Raw genomic sequence first — 23,747 nt, forward strand, 5'->3', positions numbered from 1 at the left:
TGTTTCTATGCCGCCTGCTTGTCATGGGTACCTGAAAGGGCGTATGATCAAAATGTGCGTAGGCCTTACAATTGAGACATTTCAGCCACCAGCTCCCCCCGCTGCTGTCGGGTTTATTATAGGCAGGAAATATGTAGTTTAACACGGATTAATTTATATTCCAGGCGTGCTGAGGTTTATTTTAAATCCAAATACATTTTATCATATGAAGGAACAACAACAAAAATTATGAAATATCAATGTGTCGTAATCCGTGCACACTGCGTTGGACTCTTGATCCGTTAGCGCGCCATAGTGGGGGCCAAAACACGTCATAATAGTTGTGTGTAAATCTTGATTGGAGTTTTGGTGCAATTTACTCAGAATAGGATGTTCTTTTTTATTCTTATTTTTGAACGAAACACGAGTTTTCCTCTCCGTTTTGTATTGTTTATTGTTCTGCAAAAAAAGCTACATTTGGTCATTATGTATTCATTCAAACGTCTGACAAGAGGCTTTGGTGTAAAGTGCTTTTAAAGCCACTTTCGGAGAGACAGGCTGCAGAACATGTGTCTCCGGAATCTTGCCAACATTAAAAAGTCAACATCGTCCATCTTTTCACAACGCAAGGAAAAAAAGGCTTCTTGAGCGGAGCCTTTGATCCCTTTGATTTACCCCCTTTTCCAACGCCAGATCTGTTATCCGCTAAAAAATTCTTTAGTTTTCCATAGAAACGTGTCCTTTCCGCGGGGATATTGATGTTTTTTTCCTCGCAGGGGTTATGATATGGTGAATCAGAATGTCAAAGCCGGGGGGACAATACTTGCATTCATGCTTGTTTTTTTTTTTTGGTACCTTTTGTCGGGTTTTGTCTCGTTGTTCAAATCCTCATTTCTCAAATGAATACAAATATTTATTCTGTGAATGTCTGAGCTCCAGTCACTTCGGATGCCTTTCAAACTATTAAAGTCTTTGTCGGAGCAGCAGGTTGCAGCGCCGCGACGCTCCAAGTCTGTCTCTCACATGCACTCAAACACAATCGTTTGACTTCACGCCTCTCTTCACTCGGCTTCAGGACCTCACGTCATGGCAGCAAGTCGACAAACGTCTCGCACGCAGAAAATATTGATCCTTAATATTTCTCTATTAAATATTGAATCTGTGAGCATGCTGGATCTGTCATCTCTGCAGAGTAATAACACAATCTACAAGTTGGACTAATGCATATGCTAAAATACATTATATACATGATGTATGAAAAAAAAAATGTCAAGCAAATATTCCAGAGAATGAGCACATATGTTAATTGGAGGAACACTGAAGACACTTGGCCACAGCGAAGAGCTTCAAAATTCCTCCAGTTGGAGTATTAAATCGACACCCAGGCCTTTCTCAGCCCTCGCCTCCCTCTCCTTTCTGCCGGCTGACATGTCTGATAGACCACGATTTCTCTCGGCTTTGTCGCCCTGTCATCGCAACAAAGTACATCTTCGCGACACCATTTCCATAGGCCTTTGATCTGCAGACCGAAAGGAACAAAGTTATGTAGAGAAGGGGATGATATAGTAGGACACCCCCGCCCCCCCCTCTCCAGTCCCAGTTTGAAAAAGAAGCAGAAAGCCCGTCATTGATTATTACCCTCAAGGATGCATGCAACATTTGCAAGGACTCCCTCTATTGCATATCTCATGCAAAATAACTTTAGTATTTTTTTGTGTTCACATATCAAATTCATTAAATTACTTCAGCATCATGCAGCTACTGTAAGAGCTAATAAATAGCCCTAAAGGAGATACACATTAAAGTAAACTCACTATTGGGCCAACAGCACGATTTCTTTGCAGAGATTTTAAGAACTACGTCTGCTGTTTCCAAGTCTTCATCTTCTTAAGGAGGCCTAATTGACTATATCCTGTAATTATATTGTGCAAAGAGGGAAAATATTATTGAGAAAGTGCCTTTCCCTTTGTGCCCTTAAGGCTGTCAAAGACTTAATTTCAAAACTGCCCTAAAGATTAATTATGATATTCTGCAAGTCTCATGGGAGCTTTTACATTTGACACAGTCTGTGTAATCCTTGTTTTCACCCTCTCATCTTCTCCTCAGAGCCAAACTATAGGAACATAGAGAAGTGAGTACTGTACAGGGTGCAATAGCTGCTCTTTGGGGTAACACTCATACACCTGAAGTGTGTTGGAAGGCTGTAGAGCTCAACTGTGTGTATTAGAAACAATTTATCAGTGACAAAATATTCCAAATTCACCTTTTGAAGGCACTGTAAGCAATGGGATGTGAAGTGGCACATCACAAGACTATGAAATGTCTTTTTAGGTCCTCCGGGGCCACAATTTAATACAGAGCAAAGGTTGATCACTGGCAAAGGGTTGAGTGCCAATACATGCCTTTGAAAGAAATTAGTATTAACAAGTTTTCATGTGCTTATAGGCATTTTTCATTGGTTATTTTACAGGTTTATTCTGAGGATCAGGAACTGTATATTTGCATGATTCAATATAGGACCTATGATATTGGTACATAAAGAAGCATGTGTTTACTGATTGTGGAAATGTGTGGGATTCCATATTAATTAATAAAGCATGGATGTGTATGCTTAACTTTGTCGACCTTCATTAGTCCAGTTTCACCCAGAAGTTGGATGAGCTTCACTTTTCTGATGCACTTCACTTAAAATCTCCCAAATCAACATCACATATGACATTGTTTATATTATGTAAATCTATGCATGTATATGAGCAGAATGACACCAAAAAAACACCAACACTCAGCAGTGTAATTATCATCACATCGAGGTCTTTGATGAAGCTTTATGATGAAGAAAAAGGGGCTCTGCTGTCTATGTTTTCCATGTCATCTCACATGCTGCCACTGATGATAAATGAACCCATTCCTGCTCCCCTATAGGCTGCAAGCGACGCCATCATGTCCCTCCTGTCATAAACAGCAGTCGTTCACTGCCTCCGTTAGTATTTCTATCGCTCCCAAGCAACTTTCCTGCAGTTTACTGAGTGATTGTTGAGAGTAACTGCAACATAACGACAGGCCTGATGGAAGGAGGGTCAGACCCACTAGCTGTTGTTGTGTTCATCAGAATAGCTCCGTGATGCTTCACATATCTCTGTGTATGCATTACTCTAGTTGAGATTTTTGACATGACTCTGGACCATTGTTAAATTCAAAACATAAGTGAGAATTTGGTATTTGGATGATTTACATGCCTTGCCATCTTAATAAAAGAAGAGTTCATGTTTTCTCATTTCACAATATGAGATGGACTTTTCGGCAGTTCTTAATGATCAAAACTGAAAAAAATTAAACTTTATTTACACAAGTAGATTCAGGGAAGTGGTAAAAAATGACCGACTGTTAAGGATGCTGGGAAGCTAAATGAAAGTTATATTGATATAAATATATATATATATATATATATATATTGACTCTGTTATATAAAAGAAAAAACTATATTTTGTTCTGAATGTATTGGTTTTACATTGGTAATCTGCCTTGTTATGACTCTAACGTTTACCTTTTATAAATCACCCACACGTCATTGTAAACTATAGGCCAGTGTTTGTTTACAGTCGACTCATGAGAGAACAATGACAGAGAACCTGGAGGAATCCCACCTCCAGGCTCCACTGACCCGTATGTCCATCCAGCAGAGACGTAGGTGGACTGTGCCCTGACATGAATGGTAACAAGTGTATCCCTCCCGCAATACGGAGCATGCGCGTGCAGACGCGTCACGGGGGCCCTTCAGTGCGTTTTAAACACGTGTAGGCCTACAGTCCTGCATGGAAGGGAGGAATGAATCACCTGGTAACTACAGCTCCTGCAGACACTTCCAGTATATTTTCTTTATTTTCTTTTCACTCTTTCTTGAAGGTATATAGAAAACATTTTAAAAAACAATTGAAATAGGATGAAAATGGGAAACAAGTGCATATATACATATATATGCATTTTTCCCTTGCCTTATATATATATATATACATATATATCTGTGCATTGCCTTGCAATTTTTCCTCTTTTCATCCTATTTCAATTGTTTTTTTTAATTGTTTTTTTTCTGAGCAGATGACCAACAAGTTCACAAACACCTATATGACCCACCGACGTCCTCTCCGGGCCGCCTGTCTGCGTGCGAACGATCCATCCGCTCAATAGGACGTGTCACGGCAGCGCATGTCCCCTCACAAAAGACAATTGTGATTTAGACAAACATTGGGGGGAAAACATAAAGGCAAAGGTCAAGTCCTCTTTCAGTTCAAGTGTGCTCCGATTCACCTACAACACAACGGGGACAAAGAGTTGCAGCTACCTCCGTTTCTAAAGGGGATGTGATTACCCGCTTTATGGCGGAGGAGGAAGATGATGATTCTCAACCTGATTCGGATGAAATTAAGAGGAAGAGTCTTCTCCACAAATCAGCAGCATGGATTCACCCCCTCCCCAGCACTATACCCTCCCCTCCTAACACAAACACACACATAAAGAGAGAAGAAGCAAAAAAATCCCGAATTCCTCATATAATAAACACATTGTTATTATTATTATTATTATTGTTATTATTGTTATTATTATTATTGTTATTATCATTATTCTAATCATCATGCCCCCTAAAATATGCATATTCTACAATGCAAGCATTGGGCCGTGCGTGTTTTTTGTATTATTATTGCAAGTTCAATTATTTCTAGAACAGAGGGATTAGAAGAATAAGTAGTGTTAATTGCGCGGCAGGTATAACGAGCAGGTCTAATCCTTCTTCCCCCCTCTTTGTATTGAGTTTTTGTGGGCTTAATGAGTGGCAGGTAGGGCTGCTTCCTGCTTTCTCACATGCTCAAATAGGCCTCTCACTGCTTGCCGTCCTGGACCCTGGCTGTGTACAGGAAACAATTGATTTTGAGCATAAAGTTAATTATGCCTAGAAATTAGACAGCCTTAACGTCGGGTAAGGACTCAGAGGTTGATTTCCTGACAGCTCTTAACACACTCTCACATATCATTCACGCCTTTGCGTTTTTTTTACGATATGTGCAATAATGTGAGAGAAAACGACTCCTACCTTGTCTGCTCCTGCACTGGCTGTGCTTATTTTTAGCATGTATAATCCACAGTATACAAATATAAAATGTTGCTCTACCAGTGGGTAATTTTTATCCAGTCTTTATGGTGAATTTGGAGGAATAAATGGACAAAAAGAAAAATCCCTTGGGCTTGGTTCTGCACTGGTCTGACTCGTTTCCTAGGCTACACGAATCAGTATTATGAAGATAGCCTAAGCTCAAAGAATGTCGCAGTGGTCGACTTATTATTGAAACCAAGAAAAAAATCTTATTGAAACTTTTCCTTTTGTCCTCATGGACAAGGAGGATAAGCCGCCTCGCATCGCGCCTTCTGCGCTGAAGTAGGAATAATTTAACAGAAAGTCCCGCTATGTGTTCCCGCGGACAGAATCAAGTGCCTTTAAATGTTCTGTATTTTTTTTAAGACTCTCCGAAGTAAAAAAAAAAACAAATGTTATAAAGAATGATTGCGTTAAAAAAGTATTATTATTAAAACCAGCTGAGATGCAGTGACAATAAAGTTTTGACGCAGAGATAAAGACCCGCTGACCTCTCCGAGAGGGACTTTAGCCTCCATATGCTTTACACGTCAAATTGAAATTGCCTTCTGCTGAAAAGGTTTTCTTTAATTCTATTACCGGACGTGGGCTCGCTTTGTTTCAATACTGTCGTATCAAAAATGATTGACAAAGTAATAAACGCGTCATGCTGCTGCATCTGATTATGTCGCGGCATTTGCATTGGACATTGAGGGGAATATGACAACCTTGAAACACTGGGGATTTGCTCTGTCAAATAAACACGTCTCCAAGGATCTATATTGTTGCGATGACAATACCTCCCATTCATTGAATTTCTAAGTATTTTAACTTGCTGTATCGTTTTTGATCACGCGATATAGAGTGTGTGCGTGAGTGTGTGGGTGGGGATGTGCAGCGTTTGCAAATGTGGGGTCATGGAAAAAAGAAAAATAATGAGAACGAATGAATAAATAAATGCTTGTCCTGAGAAGAAATTAACTCCACCGGCGACACCTTTCCATAATTAATATCTCCCCCTCCTCTTCCTCTTTCCCAGGTTTCACAGGTTAGTGCCTCTGAACATTGTAGTGGTCACACAAGCTGCGTGCACTTCACAACATAGATCTATTTTTAAAAGTGTGTTCATTTCAGTGTTTATTTCCTTTTTCTTCTTGCAGCAAGTAGAACATATCCCAGTGGTGTAATTTTAAACTCTTTAAATGTGCGCCAAAAAATATATAAAAGTAAAGCAAATAATTTTTCTTTCGATCTTTCTTTCTTTTCTTTCTTTCATTTCCCCCTAAATAAAAAGGCTGCTATATTTTGCGTTGTTTTGTGACGTGTGTGCACTGTTATTCCCTCAGAAAATCTAACCCTCCTCTAATTTATTCTTCTAATAATCTCACTAACATGTAATACTTGTATACAGGCTACTGGCGTTATGGATGGAGGCCATTTGTATCCCATGGCGTGCCCACCTCCAGCAGGTGATCCTGATGTCGTAACGTGTCAGCGGTGGCCTGACATAAGTATAATAATAGTTAATAGAGCGTGATAGAGAGAATGGTATTAAACCTAACAAAAATGTGTTCAAAGCAAAAGTCTATGTCTTCATTAGCTCCATCTCCAAGGACCGTAGAACATTTCATTAGTTTGTAATTTATGAATGTTTGACAAATATTAAAGAGTATGAGGGGCATAATGTCTTTCCTGCGGGAGGTGGCGAAATGACCCAAAGTCGTCGATACTGCTAGACTGATCACGTGCATTATGCCCCTGCTCAAACTGTGCATTTGCTCGTCTGCTCGGAACATATTTCCCATCTGACGTGTGAAATAGTGCACATAAACCAATGATTCATAATGTTGGCAGCATTTGCATCTCCTAATATGTGTTCTTTTTGATATATGATGATATACTGTCTCTTTTTATCGAGCTGTATGAATGCACTTCTGCCATTATGGCTTTGGCTAAATCAGTAGGAGGTTTTTTTGTGTTGTGCTAAAATGGTCCATTTCCTTGTTTGTGAACCACTTCCAGGAAAATGGTTATTTTATTTTTTATTTCAGCAGCACATGGCTGGCTCAACTTCTCAAGTCACACACACGCAGGCTGGTTCTTCTTTTTTGGGGCTTTTTCTTTTTTTCACTGCTGAAACTTGAAACACGAGGCCTCTGGAACATTGCTGTCCTTGGTAGAATGTCATATTCCTGTTGGATCTCCACGCGCCCTAACACACCTGTTCGCTCCTTTTGTCAGATATCACCAAACACTGGGATCACGCAGGGGTCAGTGGAAGATGATGATGAATGCAAGTTATGATAAATTACTCCACGTCAGATCGACTTAATCGCCAAAGGGCAAGTCCTCAAATCGAGAGTCATTTATTCCGCGTGATGCATGGCCCACTTTTAACAATCTGAAGTGTAACTCCACGAGCCTGCGCATGGGGCTTTTCTCTGATTATACACTTTCATGTTAGGTCTTGAAATCTTCAATAATTGTATAAAGTGGGTTGTCACGGGAAATAATGAGAAATGTGGTTTGAAATTACTCATGTTACAACTCTGTGTGCGCGCGCCTTCAGATTACGGTTTGTATACTTTTTCTTTTTTTTCTTTTCTCAATTCTCTTTCTGCGTATTGCTCCTCAAACGCACGCGATGTCTAAATAGACTCCTACAATATATATATATATATACATACGCCGATCTGGGCTTTTTTGCACCAAATTGCAGCAACAAGTTATCGTGCACCTGCGTGCGAATGCGCGCACTAACGAAGGAAGTCATCACGGCTCGTGCTAACTAGACTGCAGAGATCAAATGAGAGAAGGAGACCCGAGATCAAAAGAGACCCAATAAGCGGGTCGTTGATTCATTCATGCAGCTGCATTGAGACCAAGGCCAACAGGCGTATCACGCACTGAAAAGGAGCTGCCATTCAGGGTGCAGGTGTGAAGTATGTGGCACATTCTGCCCGTTAATGTGGCGGTTGTTAGAAATCCGTGTTCGGGCCTACACGGGCATTCGCATCGGAGGGGAGCCCGCTCATCTATATGAAAGTAAAATAACTTCGTTTCCGGAAATCTGTGGATGACGGTAATCCTAAAAAAACAACACAAAAAATAACCTGGGGAGCGTGATGGTGGTGGTGGGGCTGACCTACCCCCCCCCCCCCTCCCCACCCCCTGCAGATTCTCGGGATAGTGATTTATGTGAAGGTTGCCTGCTATATCAATATCAATATCTACCGCATGGCTGTTTAGCTTTAAACCTGCCTCGACTCACATGCTTGCTCACCTTTTTATATGCGGAATACAGTTCGTTTAGCTTTAAAGGTTGTCATAAATCTTTATGACACAAACTCGCGGTAGCCCATATACATCACTGCCACGTGATCTTGTAAAATCCCCAGTGTAACTATGCAACCTGGACGTTATCGGAATATAATATTCAATATTAATGTCGCGCTTTATGGTCGCACTTAACTTGTGGTGTGCCTTTTGACCGCACTTCTTCACACTCGATCACAGAAATTAAGTGAAATGCTCCTTTGCGAAGAATGTGCACATGTAAACAACACGAAAGTATATCATAAAAGTGGGTTGGGAGATTTATTTTTGCCATATTTATTACATCTAAACTCTATTTACTTATGTATTGACGAAAGTAAATCGTAAAAATCAATGCATATTTGTCTTTGATCAGTGTTTCCAGGAGGCTTCAGCTCTATTGTAACGACTCGGTGGTGCTTTTCCGGTCTGTTTCTGGTGGGTCTGTTGCACCTGTCCCTCTGCCTTTCTCTTTATTTTTCGTGGCAATTTCGGCCACTTCATTCCTGATAATTATGACCTGGTTGGTGTCGGAGGTGCTGATGGTTGTGGTGTTGGAGCGTGGGGTGGGCGTGGGGGAAAGGGGGAGTGATGAGGGTTGTGTGGAGGGGGGTGAGTGAGGCTTTTACTCCTAGACTGCTAATCCTCCTATTAAAAGGGTTTTGTTCAATAATGCCGGACAGTTTCCGGAAGTAGGATTACCGCCTCCATTATTTTACAAAGAAATGATATTTCACACTCAAATGAGCTTTAGCTTGCAGCAGTGGTCCTGAGAGGGCGTGGCGGGGAATGAAATGGATTCATATGCTTTATGTTGCTCCTTGGCAGTTCAAAAACTCCCCTTTCTTTTCTTTATTTTTAACATCTTGTATTTAATTTCAAAATGTATATTCCCTGCAATATGCAAAGCAGCCACCAGTTTCCTGTTTTGGTCTGGCATTAGGGTTGCAGCTCAAGTGGTGGCTCTTCTCTTTCTCCCTCCCTATCACGCGCGCACGCGCGCACAAGCACACGCACACACCTGTTCATGATTCTTGACCCGGAATATCAGATCAGAGGTTGTCGCTCAGCTGAAGGTGGGAACTCAAACGGGATCAGTTGTCAAAGATCCTCTCCAACTGCAGAACTGTGTTGCGTGTGTGCGTGCGCGCGCGCGTGTGCACGCCAGTTCACTCACTCTTTACTTATACACGATACTTTGCCACCAAGCCCTTGTACTTGTAACAGCTTCATTTCGCTTTGAAGACAGGGCATTTAAATGTGTTAAAAGTGATAAACTAAACTATTGCATGCAGAGCAGACCCGCGCGCGGCTGCTGCGGCTGCTGCTTCATGACTTTATGTATTTCTCTCTGTGAGCTTCCAAATGAATCCAAGGTCATTTTTTCTTTGATCTGTGGCTGCAGTAAAGATCAAATCCACGAATACTTTTGCCTGAAACAATTGACACACGGTCCTCGTGTTTTCGCTCTCTCTTCTCCCCCCGTATGAAACAACTCCCTAAACGCTGCCTCTCCTTCACTCACAGCGCTGAATGGAAAATGTTTTTACGCGCCTCAGTTAGTTCTTGTCCATTTTGACGACTGGAACGAAAAGCTTTAGACGACCCAATAGAGAGGAGCCCAATAGAGAGGAGCCCAACAAATCGGTGACAAAGGGCTTTTCGTGTCATCAACGTCGTTCAGACGACCTATAGAAGAATCCCTCTGCTATCAACCCACACTTCAAAGACTCGCACTTTCAATTGAGATCCAACTATCTTGTTGCTTTTTTCTTCTTGTTGTTCTTCCTTCCTTCTTTTTTCTTCTTCTTGTTTCTTAAAGAGCACGGTGCCAAAAAAAGAAAGAGGCATCGTCCTGTGCTTCTATTGGGTTGGTTTAGTGTTTATTCTTTTCTTTGAGCATGGGGCCTCTTCCACAGAGCCAACTGTCATGCACTTAACCAAACTCTATAAACGCATCAGAGAGTTGTAGCTCTGTTGTTTCCACCCACTTCTGCGTTAGTCAAGAGAATAAAAAGTCACCCTGCGCCAAAAAGTTTTCCCAGCACATGCTCTTCACGTTTCTGTTTATGGCTGCATGTTTTCACTTCTCCTCAAGCTTATTTTACACACTTTTTATTTTTTAATTTATTTTTTAAAATCTGCAAGTGGTGCACACAACTGAAATAATTCATTCTAAAGTATATTATTAACGGCATCGTTATCATTATAGGCAGATGGGCTTTTATGGTTTTACATATTTCATGCACCTAAATATGATTCTGGTTAAATTTACCCATTGAGCAGCTCGGCCCTCTTGCAATGCAAGTCTATTATGATGTGGGACAACTGCCTTTTAGCGGCTTCTCCTTTGATTGTCGTAAAATAGGCCTGGGGCAAAAGAATATATTTTTCTTCTTTATACTGCCCTCGTCTGCAATATAAAGGACATAGATTACCGTTTCCTACCCCATGGGAAGCAAATATTACATTCTTTAGAGCGGGCTTTTGAGTCCACGGACTTGGCCCCATATCATTTGAGTTTGACTTGGCTATTGCTTTAGAAATCTTAATTCACCATGAGGATTCACCGTCGTGAAAAAAAATGGCTCTTTGTACAAAATGCTCTTTGAAGTCTGGATCAGAATATTGCAGCCCTTCATCAAACTCTGCCCACGTCTGCATCAAGCCACTGCTCAGCTGAGAAAGTAAGACTTTACACAAGTTGTTAAGTCTCCCCTTTCATCGAAAATAACGTATTTAAATGAAATGTAAAAAAGCGTTCATTGCAATATTTTTCTTTGAGCCTTGGCTGTTTTAATCTGAGTCTGAAAAGTAGATATAGTATTACTCGAGCTTAGAGGAGGTAATGGTTGGTTTACATGGAAATATAATTTTTTAAAATACATGACAGAAATTGTGAACATTTTACCCCCAAAAAAAATCGATAACCGGCTGTAAATTCCATATAACCCCGAATGGCTTAGCAGAGTTTTCACTTTAGTCATACAAGATTTATTCAAAATACCCACAAATTACAAGGCAATTCGGTACGCATTGTGAGTGCCGCTCGATTTCAGATATTAAAAATGAGAACAAAAAATATTGACGACAATGATACAAAATCACAAAATGCCCACTTTGATAAAACATTTATAATTTCACGATCGTATATCAAATACTGCAGGCTTATGAAACAGTTCAATTGTTGACCTTCTGCACAAATGAGAAGGGGGGAAAACAATGCTGTAAACATAAACCGTTTGTACAAATAACTGCAGTAATTAGTAAGAAACTGTTTGGAGGCAGATCCTTACAAAACTATAAACATCAACACATCGAAACTTACAAAATTTACAAATGTACATTGTTGCCCTAATTGAAACATGCACTTTGGTTCGATAATACAAAATCCCTCAATTTCAGATTGAAAAATAAATAAAAACATATTGAAGTCAAAACTCGAATTTACAAAATAGTTTTACACCAACATGCCTAGCCTACAATAATGCACCACATAGTCTAACGGATTTACACGACTCTCTCTCCACAAGTGGACCAGTGGGCCGTCAGGGCTTAGAGGCACCGAGCCAACCATTTTGAATAGCTGTTTGAAAATATATATCTTTTTTTTGTTTTATTTTTGCCTGGATATTAGCACGTCTTTAAGGTTTTGCACGTGTTCCTTCCAATGTGGTGAAAATGGGTCTCTTGGCTCTGGCTGTGTGTTCGGTGGCTTAACCAAAACCAGTGGGCCTGCAGGCACATATAGCACCGAAGCCAACTCATTTTTGAATAGTTCGGCTTTTGAAAGCGTGTTCTGTCCTTTCTGAATTCTTCTCTTTGAGTCAAATTGGAGTTAAAACGCGTCCCTCGGTTCTGGGTTTCTGTAAGGTGGCTCGTCTGTGGGGTCCGGTGTGGAGGCCCCGCTGGGGGGTGTTTGGGCGCCACTGGCACCTGAACTGTGGCACACGTACCATTCACTTAGATTCGCGGGTTGGGAGGCTCCCACCGGCTCCGACAGCACCGAGGAGCCTCCTGGCTCCCGGCCCAAGTCCGAGGAGGGGGATACCAGGGACGGGGTGGACGACTCGTAGCCTGAACTGGGCGGGGGGGACTTGCAGTGCACCTTCATGTGTTTCCTCAGGGAGCTCGGGTGCGTGTAGGACTTATCGCAGCCTCTCACTTTGCAGTTGTAGGGCTTATCGCTGGTGTGCACGTGGGAGTGCTTCTTCCGGTCACTGCTGTTGGCGAAGCGTCTGTCGCAGCCGTCAAATTCACATTTGAAGGGCTTCTCACCTGTGAACAGTAATGGTGACAATAATTAATATAAATCAACAAACTACAGATTCAAAACACTCGTCATCCTGAATGCTCACCATCAGGCTTCGTGCTATTTATTGAACTGTGTATTTAAGAGACCATAATAACAATAAGGGTATCCCCATTTTAAAAAGGCATACATGGGCTTGAAATAAACTAAGCAATAAGTATCCAAGTATATCTGTGACCCAACAACAACAAAATACATAAAAAGACCAACTTTAAAAGCAGTAAGAAATACAGCAACATTGATTATTTGTTTCTTGATTTATCAAATATTATTTTATATTTTGTATGTACAGTGAAGACTGTGAAGACTCATTTTTAAACAGTGTCCCCATACATGGACAGACCTGCCATGAGTCTGGTGTAAACAGGAGGGCTGACCCCCGCTGTCCTGAGTCTATACCTGCGTATACATGCGTCGAGGCATACGTCAAAACAGACAAGCTATGAGCACAGACATAGCAGGCCTAAAACCAACTGGAACATAATGATAGATGAAAGTATTGCCACCAGGCTTACCTAATGTGTGCTAACACTGCCTGTCTGCTTTTTGAATCCTGTACAAGCTTATGGACTTGGTCTAATTTTGCTTTTTAATAACAAGTATTTCTACCTGATTATGACAAGGCAACAAAAAAAAAAAAAAAACAGTCTGAATAAATTACACGGAAATCATCCGCTGCTGATTTTTCTCCTCCGATTAAAGCTTTTGAGAATATGTAATTGCCTCTGTCTAATTACACTTGCGGGTTGAATATCAATTTGACCTTCAGCTGCTGGGTTGAGAGAGCCAATCAAGGATATTAGTGTAGTACAAGAAACCGTCGAGGAACAGACCCCAGGGGCAGCCCCAGTCATAACCACACTTTCAGATAGGTTTTAAACATGATACCAAAGACCAGGCCCCTTGGGAGTCAACACACAGAAATAATTTAACAGATTTGTACTTAGGTAATGTGAGCAAATTATATGAATAATACATAGGGTGCAGAAATGGAGCAGAGGGGGGAGTGCCAAGCAGCCACCGAAAGAGAGGAATGTAATCATTGTATTCATTTACAAAGTCTGACTCGACATTTTGAGGCCTTATTTCCCTCCTCACTGGCTCTGCATGCAGCACGTCATCGTTCCACAGAGGCGAGCAGCCATATTGTATCCGTATGTGTTTTTATAAAAAAGCAAAGTTCAATCAGAACTGCTCCCTCGAGCTGCATTGCACAGACGTCACTCATTAAAGTCAGCTCCGGCCAACCTGTTGGTGAATTATTCCCGCCGTCTGCACTTGTCAACTTGTTGCTTTAGCTAAAGGCTACCAAGAGCTGGTCATTCCAAAAGCAGGCGTACATATACCACCATGCACATGCATGTCATATCACTGAGGCTGCAGGAGCTCTTTCACATACATGTGAAATAAAAATACTTTAAGTGTAATGCAATGCAGCCAACTGTTATTATTAATACTATTAACGGTGGAAATAAAGGCATAACACTGCTGCAAATAAACACAGCTAAAAGTGGCTGTCGAAAAAAACACATCATCATCATATCAGTCACACTCAATGTGAAGATGTGTAGCGTGCATGGACAAGAGCTGACGTGGGCCTCAGTCTTTGTGCGGTGTTGTAAACAAGAGGTCGGACCGTCACACGCCTGAGTGAGCTGTACCACAAGCCCAAAACTCAACCTTTTACTAAACGTGCGAGCACTGATGCACCTCACAACAAACAGGTGGGCAGTAGCTGTCGCGTGCTGATGTATTAGCAGCACCCATTGATTCATTGCCACGTTTGCATCTGAAGGATTTAAAAAAAATGCTTAAAATAAAATACAATTCAATAAAAAAAGTCGCGAAAAAATATAGATCTTAAAATCATGCAAATAATCGCTTCCCTTGGGTGCAGGTATATGTTTCAATTCCGACATGCAACTGTATGAGTTATTTGTCATATCGTAGTACATTTACACGACATTTCCTTTAATAAATATATATATTGCTACTAACCTGTGTGCGTCCTTTTGTGAATCTTAAGGTTCTCCGATCTTGCAAACACTTTCCCACAGCCAGGGAATGGGCATGGAAACGGTTTCTCCCCGGTGTGCACTCGAATGTGATTTACAAGTTTGTACTTTGCTTTAAATGGTTTGCCTTCCCTCGGACACTCTTCCCAAAAACATATATGGTTCGCCTGCTCTGGTCCACCGACGTGCTCCACCGTCACATGCGTTACGAGTTCGTGCATGGTGCTGTAAGTTTTGGAGCAAAGTTTCCTCGGCGATATCTCCGGCTCCAGCCACTTGCAAATCAGCTCTTGCTTTATCGGCTGCCTCATGTAGCGGAAAAAGGCTCCGGCTCCGTGGTGGTGGTGGTGGTGGTGAGCGCTGAGATTCATGTTCAGATTCAGACCACCGTATCCATGCAACGGCGAGGCGGAGAACGGATCAGCCCTGGAACTGGCCACTTGGCTCAAGTGATCAGACCTAACGTACATTTCTCCAGGTATTCCTAACCTTATTTGTCCATTCAACGCTTGGCCACCCGGTGATCCGCTCGAAGACTGGTCGTGATGGAGTCCGGAGAAGAGGGTATGGTTCCCGGCGTCCGGGTGATGACCATAGTGTCCGGGATAGCTACCTGTTGTTGAGACAAACATTCCGTGGTGAGAGGCTGAACCCGCAGTCTGGTCAGTCAGTACTGGCATGGCTTGAGCTGTCAGATCTCTCCGGATGAGGAAATCCCTACCTGCGGATAGAGCCTGGGCCGTGTGAGACATAGAATAGGGGACCGATGTCGCCTGAACCGGGCCAAAAGCTCCCGTTTGACTGGAGACCACTTCACTGTGGCCTGCCATATGATGATTGTGGTGGTGGTGATGGTGGTGGGGATAATGATGGGCTGGGCTGATTTTGAGGGCCGCGGAGTGCCCCATGTGTTCTGGCCCGAATGGACTCGGCCCCAGGCGGGGTTCCGCAGTAATCTCCCCAGGGTGCGAGTGAGCCATTGAGTGTGGATGGCTGCTGAACCCCGGGAAGCCTGTCACGCTCTGAGGGGTATGGTGGTGATGATGGTGATGGTGGTGAGCCCCTGCCAAGTCAACTAATCTCAGCGCCGTGTTCCGTTTGGAAAACGTAGGGTCCATCACGGGGCTTCCCAATGCATCCACGCTCATTACTTCCTAATTTTAGAATAACTTGACAGCAGGCAAAATAATAATGATGATGACAAATATATTTTAATCGCAATGAAAAAATAAGGAAAAAAGTCTTTTTAAAGTTAAGTCTATCTGCAGACTACATGGAATCCCATTCGGTTGAGAGGCAGCAGCAGGACGCTTTGATACTGAATAGAGATTCATGGTAGGCGCTGCAGCCCGTAGAGCCAAACAATCACCCTGCGCTCTAATTGGTCAGAGCTCGGTGATTGACGTCACCAGTGACAGTTTCCAACTGAAGACAAATGTCTTAGTGACAGCGAGCAGCCAGCACGCATGCGCAGTGCCTGAGGCAACCTTAGAGGGAAAATAGTTGTTATGCAAAGGCTATTGTACAATAAAAGTCCTAAAAAGTTGATCCAGAAATACAGTCGCCTTTCTTTTGTCGAAGCGAACAAAGGCTGCGCCGCTATGAAATAGCAATTTCCCCACTTTGATTCTGCAATTACAAAACAGAGTGTCTCGCAGGAGGATGCATATTGCCAGTACAAAAGTTGTTACGATCATAAATAATGCAGTGATATCTTCCTTTTAGCCTGCAACGAATGTCGGACAACTGTACGCACAAATTACGCACTACATTACGCGCGTAAAAGGTCGGCGTCAGCGGTTAACTTAACGGAAGGAAAACTCCACATGGGAGTTTAAAATAGTCCGGAGTATATACCATTAGTAGGCGCTTTGATAAATACCTATATTTAAATATCCAGTCGTTCGCCCTTCAGCGCGTATACAGTCTCCACTCCGTGCTCTGCTTGGTGGGATCCGTGTAAATAGTAAGTGTGAATGAGAACTGCGGCCATTGTCCCGAGGGGAAAAATGTTATGGACGGGACCTGTTGTTATGATCCGGGGTAATTTTGCTTTAGACCCAGGACGGCAGTAGATGAGGGTCACAGGAGGTGGTGCCGTTGCAGCGTTAAAACCGAAATAAAAACGTGTGTAATGTAAGTGTCGGTTACTAAAATAATAACTTACGAAGTATACTATTTAGTTAACATTTTAGATTTTTGTTTGAATCCTTAAAAGAAAGATATTAGTTATGGATCATAAAAACATGCCGTATAAATGATCTGTTAGTAATATTTTTTGCCATGCACTTTGTCTTTTAAACTATCAACTGACACAAATTGTGTTTACATGCAACGTGAAGTCACTAAACTGTTTGGGTGTCACTGTACACAACAACAAAAAATAGATACATATATATACAATATATGTATTGTATTACCATAGTGATGCTTTTGTAATTAAGTTATACTTAACAATCATCAATGTATTATTCAAAGTGAGTTATATCTTGTGTACTGAAACCAAATAGGGGGGATGGGTGGGGGAGATGTTTTTGTGTGGGTTGATAGGGGGGGGTGGGGGTATACTGAACGGTTAATCTTTGTAGTTGCAGACAAAAATAAATTACTGCGTGAAGCGACCTTAAAGAAGGTCACATACAGTACTAATCACTTTGATGTGCACATGAGATGTGTTAATGTGTTATTTAACTTCTGATGGGATCATAAGTCATTCGTGAAAATGTATTGTCACAGCCGCTCGTCAGTATCTTCACCTCACGCGAGATGAGAAAGTAAAAATAATATATTTTCTTTTTGGATGTGTCGTTTACAGATAAAAAACAAACAAACACAAATGCTGAAAATTGATAGTGCTGAATAATAATAATACACTCACTCACTTGGATCTTATTTTTGTCTAATAATTATATATATATATATATAGAGTATAAATCTTGTTTAAAAAATGATATTCCTCTTGGTTACCTCTCTGAATTGACTTGTTGAAATATTTTCTGACAGCCTCATGTCCAGCGCGTTAGAAATTGAGTCAATATTTTGAGACATGACGGATACCAAACATGTTTATGAAATGGCCTTTACGCATGGGACTCATGAGGCTCACAGCTGCCTTCAGCGGCATCACAGCACCAGCCTACTGCACAACTTTGAAGTGCTATTTCTGGTCCAAGTTGCGACCGCATCACTCTTGGAGACAAGAATCAGGGGAGTTGTATCAGTTGTATCAGATCCCAAACAAAAGAAAGTTGCATATCGTAGAGCGGGGTCTCATAAACCGCTGCTTTCCCCCCCTGCTTTGGCTTTACTCTCTTTCACTGTAAATCAGAAATAGCCCAAAGTAGCCATTTTAAATTCAACAGTATGCCTCCAGCATATTAGGACCATGACACTAAACGGTTATCGACGTGTTGATTAGGATGCATCTTTTATGCATATGGCTAAGTTATACAGCCATTTCATTAATCGTAATCATTTTGAGGGACATAGGTGCTCTGGAATGTATCATTTCGACAACTCTTTTCTTGGCACCAATATCCAGCCTCTCTCCCTCCACTCAATTCCCCCCTTGTTCAATGATATGCCATTCTTACCGTTTCCACCTGTTAAAAGATCCCTCCATATTTTGCATAGCAGAGTAGTAGTGGGCGATACCTACACGCTGGATCAAGCTGAAGGCGTGTACACGTTCAGATGAGAACCACATAACGTGCACTCTTTCCTTGGTCTCCCAAGACTCACTTGTAAAATGCCTTGTAGAAACGTAGCCTAGTAGCTAAGAAGATATTTTAATGGTCCGCATGGCACGTCTGTGCATGTGGCTTTGAACTCTAGCGGCCGGAGGTTCCTGCAGAGAGCACCGCAAATCCCACTTGATAACTTCGACAACCCACAACGGCCTGCACTGGACGAAGTTTTTTTCAGGCACAGCCACACCGGGATGGATACATGATATTCATATGGATCCAAGTTAAATACATGGCCTTTATATCCAAGGTAACCTCTATGGTGAGCACGATGATGTGGAAATCTAAAGCACAGATGTTCCACATGATGTGAGCGCCAGTGGACGCCGACAGGTTGTGTTCAAGGGAGACAGAACAACACAGAGTGCGCGCACGAGAGGAAGACAACACGACGGTATGTGGAGTCACTGCGAGCTGGAAGCATTGATAATAACCCAATAACAGAGAGCGTTGAAGTGAGCTGACTTCATATCAGACTTTAAGCTGTCTCACGGGGTTTACCGAGAAAAGAACGTAGGCTAACACCCGTGTCTCCGGACCTGTACCTGACACACGTCATGGTGGCCCACCTCTGAATGGCATGCGGGTTGTTTACCAATAAATGCAATTCATTGAATTATTGTAATTTTGTTTTCTGATATTGCAAACTTGTGTTATTCATTAGACAGATATAACACACACACGCACGCACGCACGCACATACCCACGCACAGACAGATATATGCAGGGACAGATAGATAGAAATGCATGCATGCATTGATATGGATAATGTTGGTGCGTAATTGTACAACAACGTCACCATATCCACCACCAGAGGGGTTGGGTTGCTGATCTAATGCCCCTGCAGGTTAACACACACACATGCACACGTGCAGTTTATAATAAAAAGCTGTATGTGGCTGCACAACGTGCTTTGTCTTTCGACCAGGCCAGTTGTTGCCTTGTGTTTTTCAACTTTTGTTTTGCTGTTATTCAGTCTTTTAACCAAATCCACCGTCAGCAAGCTCACAATATCTGGGATTGATGATGCAAAGAGGCCAATAGAAGTGTGGGCCCTGCACCGTGGATTGTTATTTGGTGAGTGGATGTTATTGGGGGGAAAGGCGCTGCGCCAATGAGCGCGCAGCTCCGGCACCACATGACCACCCCCCTCCTCTCCTATTCATCAGGGCTGGACTGTGTTGTCTTTTCAATTCATTTATCTGCAGGAATGATTGCGACTATCAGTCTAGAGCTCACCGCCTGACCGAGGAGGTGAAAGTTGCGCCACAGGAAGATAAACCGCAAAAGACAATATTGCATGTATACATGATTTTGCGTGTGCATCGGATGAGCGGTATAGGGGAATTCCTCGAGTCCTAGAAAGTAAACAGAAAATCGGTGGATTTGAGAGTTTGCTCAGACGAGTGAGGTCCAAGAGATAGAGCGAGGGGGAGGAAGAATATCTGCGCGTGCTTTTTTGATTTCTGCTCTCAGTCGTCTCGGCGAGTCTAGACTGAAGATGCTCTTGGACGCAGGACCGCAGTATCCCACCATAGGAGTCACTACTTTCGGCTCCTCACGGCATCACTCAACAGGCGAAGTCACAGAGAGAGAAGTAGCGTTGGGGATAAATCCGTTCGCGGATGGGATGGGCGCCTTCAAAATAAACCACAGCTCCCACGATATCGGCTCCGGACAAACGGCGTTTTCCTCCCAGGCGCCCGGCTACCCGGCAGCCGCCCTAGGACACCATCACCACCCGAGCCACGTTGGCTCTTACTCCACGGCGGCTTTCAACTCCACGAGGGACTTTCTCTTCAGAAATCGGGGTTTCGGGGACGCCACCGGGGCGCAGCACAGTTTGTTCGCCTCCGGAAGTTTCGCTGGGCCACATGGACACTCAGATGCAGCGGGGCACCTGCTCTTCCCAGGGCTCCACGAGCAAGCGGCGAGCCATGCGTCTTCCAACGTGGTCAACAGCCAGATGCGGCTGGGCTTCTCGGGGGACATGTACGGACGGGCCGACCAGTACGGCCACGTTACGAGCCCGCGGTCCGACCACTACGCTTCGACCCAGCTGCACGGCTATGGCCCCATGAACATGAATATGGCCGCACACCACGGAGCAGGGGCCTTCTTTCGATACATGAGGCAGCCGATCAAGCAAGAGCTCATCTGCAAGTGGATCGAGCCGGAGCAGCTGACGAATCCCAAAAAGTCGTGCAACAAAACTTTTAGCACGATGCACGAGCTTGTGACCCATCTGACGGTGGAGCATGTGGGGGGACCGGAGCAGACCAACCACATCTGCTTCTGGGAGGAATGCGCCAGAGAGGGAAAGCCATTCAAAGCCAAATACAAACTTGTAAATCATATCAGAGTACACACCGGAGAAAAGCCCTTTCCGTGTCCGTTCCCCGGCTGTGGCAAAGTATTTGCTCGATCGGAAAATCTAAAAATTCACAAAAGGACTCATACCGGTAAGATCCGCTCAGATTGCCCGCTTTTTTTTACTGCCAAATCCATGTTGACAATATCCAATTCAAAATATGCATGCGATGTGGGTTGTTTTATGTGGCAGTCTCTTTACTGGCATGTGATGCAGTGCAGTTGTCAACATAATTTTATTATAATGTTATTTATTTAAGTCTCGTTATTTTCTGGTAAAACGTTCTCCTTGTAATACATATTTAAATTGAATACAATGAATTAACCCATGCGCCTAAGCGGCTTAGTCACATGTATTTACAGTGTGTTAGTAAGTCTGTCAGTCAAATTTATATACAGAGGCTTCCTTTTCACTCTTTACCATTCTAGTCTGTAAAAAAAAAAATGTATTTACAATAATGTTCGATGTGTAATTTTTCATTGTGTTAAACATTGTATTCATTCTTTTTGTGTGTGTGTATTTAGGTGAGAAGCCTTTTAAGTGTGAGTTTGAAGGCTGCGACAGGCGATTTGCAAACAGCAGTGACCGCAAGAAACACATGCACGTCCACACGTCTGACAAGCCCTATCTCTGCAAAATGTGCGACAAGTCATACACACACCCCAGCTCCCTCCGAAAACACATGAAGGTAAAAAAACCGATGGCTTTTTATCTATGCATATTTGTTTTCAGTATTGTTTTAATAACATTGTGAAACGGAATTTAACATTGTAAAGGGTTTTTTTACACTCGGAAATGATAGTACATTACATCATGTAATATAATTAGAGGAGGTTCTTTTTATTATTATTATAGAAATAGAGAAGCATAATTTAATTTGCCTTGAGAATGTATTCATTTATTTCAACATAACCAGTATATTAAGATCGTATTGAGAATAATACTGTTTAGGTTATGGTTTTAAAACATTTAAATTTGGAGATTTGTTTTGATTAATTTCTTATGTCGTGTGTTCGCACACAAATACAAAGCAGCGATCAAACAGTGTGTGCAGGATGCTTTTTTATAACGTTTTTCTTAATGTTGAAGGTCCATGAATCCACCAATCCAGCACCGCAACCATCTCCAGCGGCCAGTTCAGGGTACGAGTCCTCCACACCTCCCACTATAGTATCACCGTCCACAGAGAACCAGAGCAGCAGCTCCATATCACCAGCAGCCTCAGCAGTTCATCACACAATCAGCCACAGCACGCTGTCGTCAAATTTCAATGAATGGTACGTGTAAATATTTTTGAACAAAAAAAACGAAAAAAATAAATAGAAAAAGGACTGCAGAATTTTAAAAAGCAACTGCTTGGAATCAAAGACATTATAAAGTCAGCCAGTGAAACATGGACTGAGAAAACACGGGAGGCCCGAACGATCATTTCAGGCTGTTTTAGTGTCGATGAGAGAGAATGCATGGACAAAAAGGAGGCAAGGACAGCCACTGAGTTTAACTTTTTTCCCTCAATATTTCTTTGAGTCCTTATTTTTACCGAGACTGCTCGAAAGAGATCTCTAAAAGCATGCTATCTCTGGGTAGAGGCCTGAATTTTTTTGTACATAAGGATTTCACCAAGTTGGAAAAAAAATGTAATATTTTATTTTGTAAATAGTTCTATCACAGTTTAAGGGAATTTGTGAAAATTTGCTCCCTAGATATATGGTAAATGAGATGGGTTTAAAGAATATTGCGATGAATAGACTTCATTGAAAAGAATGTTATAGTTGTGAACCAAATGTGAATTATTCAGTATTACTACAGTCTACACGTCGACCTAACCGACTCTTAGTATTAATGTGCTTTTGTAGCCTATTCAGTGCAACATTTTCGTCCAAGGTCCAGTTTGAGTAGCACCGTATCATTGTTGTTATTTAATGTCATGTCGATAAATCGTGTAGTGAAAGCCTGAAATTCCGTGTCAATCTGTTTATGTACGTGATAAATATAAAACCTCTGTCAATTGCTTTGTTTGAAAGGAAGTATTATTACATGTAAGTAGCTCAATTTTCCATATTTATCCGCATGTAAAGGACCGGTAACATGTTAGAAATGATCGGTATTTATGGAGAAATGCGCTCGTATGTAAAATTTAGTTTACAAAAAAATGTTTGGATACATTTCGTACTATATTAAAGGATTAAAACAAACAATAATGCATTGCGTTGGAGGTTATTGGTTGCATTGGTAAGGTTGATCTTAACACGGGTTCCTTTTATATATGCTGCATAACATTTAATAATTAGCTGCAGACCACAGCAGACTTTCTTTCCACCATAATAGTGCGTTTAGCATGAGATCAATGAAAGAATAATCTCATATTGCACAAATAATTCTCACTCTTTATTGTGTGTTGTGTGTGCGCGTTTGCACGTGTGTGCGTGGGCGCGCGCGTGTGTGTGTGTGTGTGTGTGTGTGGGAGGGGGGGGGTTGTCAAAGGACACATTTAATTTAAAGCTGAAGGTTGTGTTTGAAACGCACTGTCACAACTTCCCTGACAGTCAATGATAAGCAAATTCACTCCCCCTTCTGCATCTTCTGTTTATCCAAAATTAACATCCAACACTTTGCCCTGCAGTAATGTGCAAATTAAATCGATTAATCACGGCGGTTGTTCCTCGGTGTAAACCGAGATAGTTTGCGTTACTTAATTGTTCGGGAATCTAATTTTCAAATCTAATTTATTTTCTTTGACGCGTTTGTCGGATTTCATAGATTTGGCCCCCTCATTGTTCCTGGCTGCAGCTTGCTTGACCGCCCCATTAGGCAGAGATCACATCAGCAGCCGCCAGTGATCATGGTTAACACTGCCGGTGCGCACGCAGCCACGATCTGTCAG

General features: G+C 42.2%; 2 protein-coding genes across 4 annotated transcripts; one reads left to right on the top strand and one right to left on the bottom strand.

The window, feature by feature from the left end:
* Positions 1 to 11,458: 11,458 nt before the first annotated feature.
* On the bottom strand, positions 11,459 to 15,894 carry zic4 (zic family member 4). 2 transcript variants are annotated; one of them, XM_056434181.1, is made up of 3 exons: positions 15,468 to 15,894; positions 14,730 to 15,359; positions 11,459 to 12,697 (listed from the first exon to the last, which is right to left on the bottom strand). In XM_056434181.1, the coding sequence occupies exons 1-3, from the start codon at positions 15,892 to 15,894 to the stop codon at positions 12,258 to 12,260; spliced, it is 1,497 nt and encodes a 498-aa protein (XP_056290156.1). In that variant the 3' UTR covers positions 11,459 to 12,257. The 2 variants fall into 2 exon arrangements, with proteins under 2 accessions (XP_056290156.1, XP_056290154.1); XM_056434179.1 differs by having other exon boundaries at positions 14,730 to 15,894.
* A 3,838-nt stretch (positions 15,895 to 19,732) lies between these two features.
* zic1 (zic family member 1 (odd-paired homolog, Drosophila)) lies at positions 19,733 to 23,066 on the top strand. Of its 2 annotated transcripts, none has more exons than XM_056434034.1 (3): positions 19,733 to 20,954; positions 21,388 to 21,551; positions 21,953 to 23,066. In XM_056434034.1, the coding sequence occupies exons 1-3, from the start codon at positions 19,994 to 19,996 to the stop codon at positions 22,148 to 22,150; spliced, it is 1,323 nt and encodes a 440-aa protein (XP_056290009.1). In that variant the 5' UTR covers positions 19,733 to 19,993; the 3' UTR covers positions 22,151 to 23,066. The 2 variants fall into 2 exon arrangements, with proteins under 2 accessions (XP_056290009.1, XP_056290008.1); XM_056434033.1 differs by having other exon boundaries at positions 21,388 to 21,550; positions 21,949 to 23,066.
* Positions 23,067 to 23,747: the final 681 nt, after the last annotated feature.

The sequence above is a fragment of the Pseudoliparis swirei genome, chromosome 16 (assembly GCF_029220125.1).
Source record: "Pseudoliparis swirei isolate HS2019 ecotype Mariana Trench chromosome 16, NWPU_hadal_v1, whole genome shotgun sequence".
Taxonomy (NCBI): domain Eukaryota; kingdom Metazoa; phylum Chordata; class Actinopteri; order Perciformes; family Liparidae; genus Pseudoliparis; species Pseudoliparis swirei.